Below are 3,282 nucleotides of genomic sequence, written 5' to 3'. Positions count from 1 at the left end.
TTAATACAATCATTTGGAATATTAGGAGAGTGAGGTCAAAGAAATCCATTCACAAGCTAAAACATCTTATAGACAGTAACAACATTCTTTACATTTCAATCATGGAACCTATGTTTGGCAAGGAAAAAATTGAAGGTTACAGGAAATTCTCGGGCTATCAAGAATGCATTTCTAATGATAACGGGAAGATATGGTGCTTCTGGAAGAACATCAGCAATACCACGGTTATTGGAATGATGAGCAGCAAATTTCTATTAAAATTGAGGACGGTTCAGACAATCACCCCATCATTATCACTGCTATTTATGCCAAATGTAATGCTTTGGAAAGAAAGCAACTATGGAGCAGCCTGGAGAACACCAGCCTTATTATTCATGGTCCTTGGTGCATCGGAGGTGATTTCAATGTTATTCTTGACCCAGAGAGAAGCTAGGTGGTAAACCTCACAGGATGCATAGGAGTTTGGATTTTCAAAATTGTATGGATAACTGTGGTACTATTGATATTGGCTACATAGGTCCCAATTTCACCTGGTGCAATAACAGAGGGCCAAGAAAAAGAATATGGAAGAGGCTTGATAAAGTCTTTGTTAATGATAAATGGGCTCAGAAATTTCAAAATACTAATGTGAGACATTTGGTGAGGACTGGTTCTGACCACAGACCTCTACTCATGAAATCTTCAAACTCTACTAACTCTCACTTTATATACTTCAAATTCCTTTAACTTCTGGACTTCACAGGAAGGTTTTCACAATCTAGTTAAGGAAGTTTAGAGTACTAAGATTCAAAGTAACAGTATGTGGAGGCTTCAATCAAAATTAAATCATTGGCAAGAGGTTGAGTAAATGGTCTAGAGAAGAAATTGGAGATATCCATGAGCAGGTTGCCAAGTGGGAAGAAAACACCCAGCACTTAGAGAAAATTGAAATATCTAGCAACACTGACATTGATAGGGAAGAAACCAACAAGGCTCATGCTGAATACATCAGATGGTTGGATATGCAAGACTCTCTTCTGAACCAAAAAGCTAATGCCAAATGGTTTGAGGATGGAGACAGAAACACCAAGTACTTTCATAGTAGGCTCAGGGAAAAAAGGAGGCTCCAATTGAACAGGATAAAAATCATAAGGGCAAATGGATTCAAGGAGGGAGAAAATTTCAAAGGCATCTATTAGGCACTTCAACTCCATGTTCAACCTCCCTACTCCTCAACTGGATTCTACGCTTCTGAATTGTATTACCAAAAGGATTACGGAAGAAGATAAAGACAGGCTAGATGAAGAACCTGGTGAGGAGGAAATCCGACTGGCAGTTTTCAGTCTGTCTGCCTCTAGTGTTGCTGGTCCAGATGGTTACAATGGCACCTTCTTCCACAACTGCTGGGACATCATTAAAGAAGACATCAACGCTTTCATTTGGGAATTCTTCAAAGGTACTCCTCTAACCAAATTCTATACTCATACTTGTTTGGTGTTAATTCCTAAGTTGGATGCTCCTTCCTCATTTAGTGATTTTAGACCTATCAGTCTTTCTAATTTCACTAACAAAATTGTTTCTAAAATTCTTTCAGTTAGACTAAATCCTTTGTTGACTAGTCTAATCTCTCCAAATCAAAGTGGCTTTGTTAAAGATAGAATCATTTCTGAAAATGTTCTTCTAGCACATGAAATAGTTCAATCCATTGGCCATGGTAATCAAGGTGGTAATATTGTCCTTAAATTGGATATGGCTAAGCCTATGATAGAATGTCATGGAGCTTTGTAACCTCTGTCCTTAGGAGATTTGGTTTCTCTGAACCATGGATTTATAAAATTATGAATCTATTGTCTAGGATTTGGTACTCTATCATAGTCAATGGCAATAGGAAATGTTTTTTCTCATCAAGTCAAGGTCTTAAACAGGGAGACCCCTTATCGCCTTCCCTTTTCATCCTGGCTGCTGAGGTTCTCACTTGCTCTTTGAACAATTTATACTCTGATGATAATTTTAGTCCTTTCTCTATGCCACAAAGGGCCCTCAGATCAATCACCTAGCTTATGCTGATGATATTATTATATTCACTAGTGGTAGTAATGCTTCTATTAATCTGATCATGGACACCATTAGGAGATATGAGAATAGCTCTGGCCAAAAGGTTAACAATGATAAAAGTTTCTTTTTAACTGCTCCTAATACTTGTGCTACTAGAATCAATCGAATCAGGAATGCTACAGGTTACATGGACAAGAACTTCCCCTTTACTTACCTAGGTTGTCCTATTTACATAGGAAGGAAAAAGTTAGTGTACTTTGACTGCCTTGTAAACAAAATTGTTAAAAAAACTCAATGGGTGGCATGGTAAAATGTTGTCTTATGGAGGAAGGATTATTTTGATCAAGCATGTTCTTCAATCCCTCCCTATATATACTTTATCTGCTATGTCCCCCCCCCACCCCACCCCCAACCCCAAGGCACTTTTAAATTGATTGAGAAGCATTTTGCTAACTTCTGTTGGGGCTACTCTGACAATCAAAAGAAATATCATTGGAGATCCTAGAAAAACTTATGTTTCCCCTTAGAGGAGGGAAGCATTGGGCTAAAAAGAATAGAGGTGTTTGATAATATCCTGGCCTCGAAAAGATGATGGAGATTTAGAACAATTCCCTAATTGTGGGCTACATTCATGAATCACAAATATTGCCCAAGATCACATCTAGTGAGTAAGAAAAAGGCCTCTAGTGATTCACATGCGTGGCAGAAATTGAGGAAGGTTAGAGACAAGGCAGAACCACACATATTATGGCTTATTAACTCTGGTAATTCAAGCATATGGTGGGACAACTGGACTGGTAAAGGCCCATTGGCAACACTTCTTCCAGATATCAACAATCCCAAAACACTTGTCAAAGATTTTATACACAATGGAAGATGGAACATTCAAAAACTAGGTGATGCCTTCCCAGAGGAGATTGTTCAATGTATTGTGAATATCAACATTGGCAATCAACACGTTCCAGGCCAAGCTATATGGGACCTCACAGAAAATGGTAAGTATTCAAACAAAACTATCTTAAACTTGTTCAGAAGCACTCAGCCTAAAGATCATCTACTTAGCAAGGTATGGCATTCTAGCATCCCTTTTAAGATCTCTTTTTTAGCTTGGAGATTATGGTTGGCAAAACTTCCTTTAGATGATGTTATACTAAGTTTTGGAAAACAAATTGTCTCTAGTTGTGTCTGTTGTACTAACCATTTAAATGAGTCTACAACATGTTTTTATGGAAAATGATGCCACTAGGT

The 3,282-nt window shown here is 38.0% G+C and overlaps 1 protein-coding gene across 1 annotated transcript; it reads left to right on the top strand.

The window, feature by feature from the left end:
• The first annotated feature begins 1,857 nt into the window (after nucleotides 1–1,857).
• On the top strand, nucleotides 1,858–2,344 carry LOC138891240 (uncharacterized). The gene is made up of 2 exons (XM_070174485.1): nucleotides 1,858–1,893; nucleotides 1,994–2,344. Exons 1-2 carry the CDS (start codon nucleotides 1,858–1,860, stop codon nucleotides 2,342–2,344), a joined length of 387 nt encoding a protein of 128 aa, XP_070030586.1.
• The last annotated feature ends 938 nt before the right edge of the window (nucleotides 2,345–3,282 follow it).

Source organism: Nicotiana sylvestris, chromosome 1 (assembly GCF_000393655.2).
Source record: "Nicotiana sylvestris chromosome 1, ASM39365v2, whole genome shotgun sequence".
Taxonomy (NCBI): Eukaryota; Viridiplantae; Streptophyta; class Magnoliopsida; order Solanales; family Solanaceae; genus Nicotiana; species Nicotiana sylvestris.
The sequence above is the reverse complement of the archived record's forward strand: the minus strand, read 5'-3'. Positions and strand labels throughout refer to the sequence as shown.

Coding starts and splice junctions, on each gene's coding strand:
- LOC138891240 (XM_070174485.1), top strand. CDS start 1,858: ATGGCAATAGGAAATGTTTTTTCTCATCAAGTCAAG. Junction 1,894..1,993: donor TTTTTTCTCATCAAGTCAAG/GTCTTAAACAGG, acceptor TGATAATTTTAG/TCCTTTCTCTATGCCACAAA.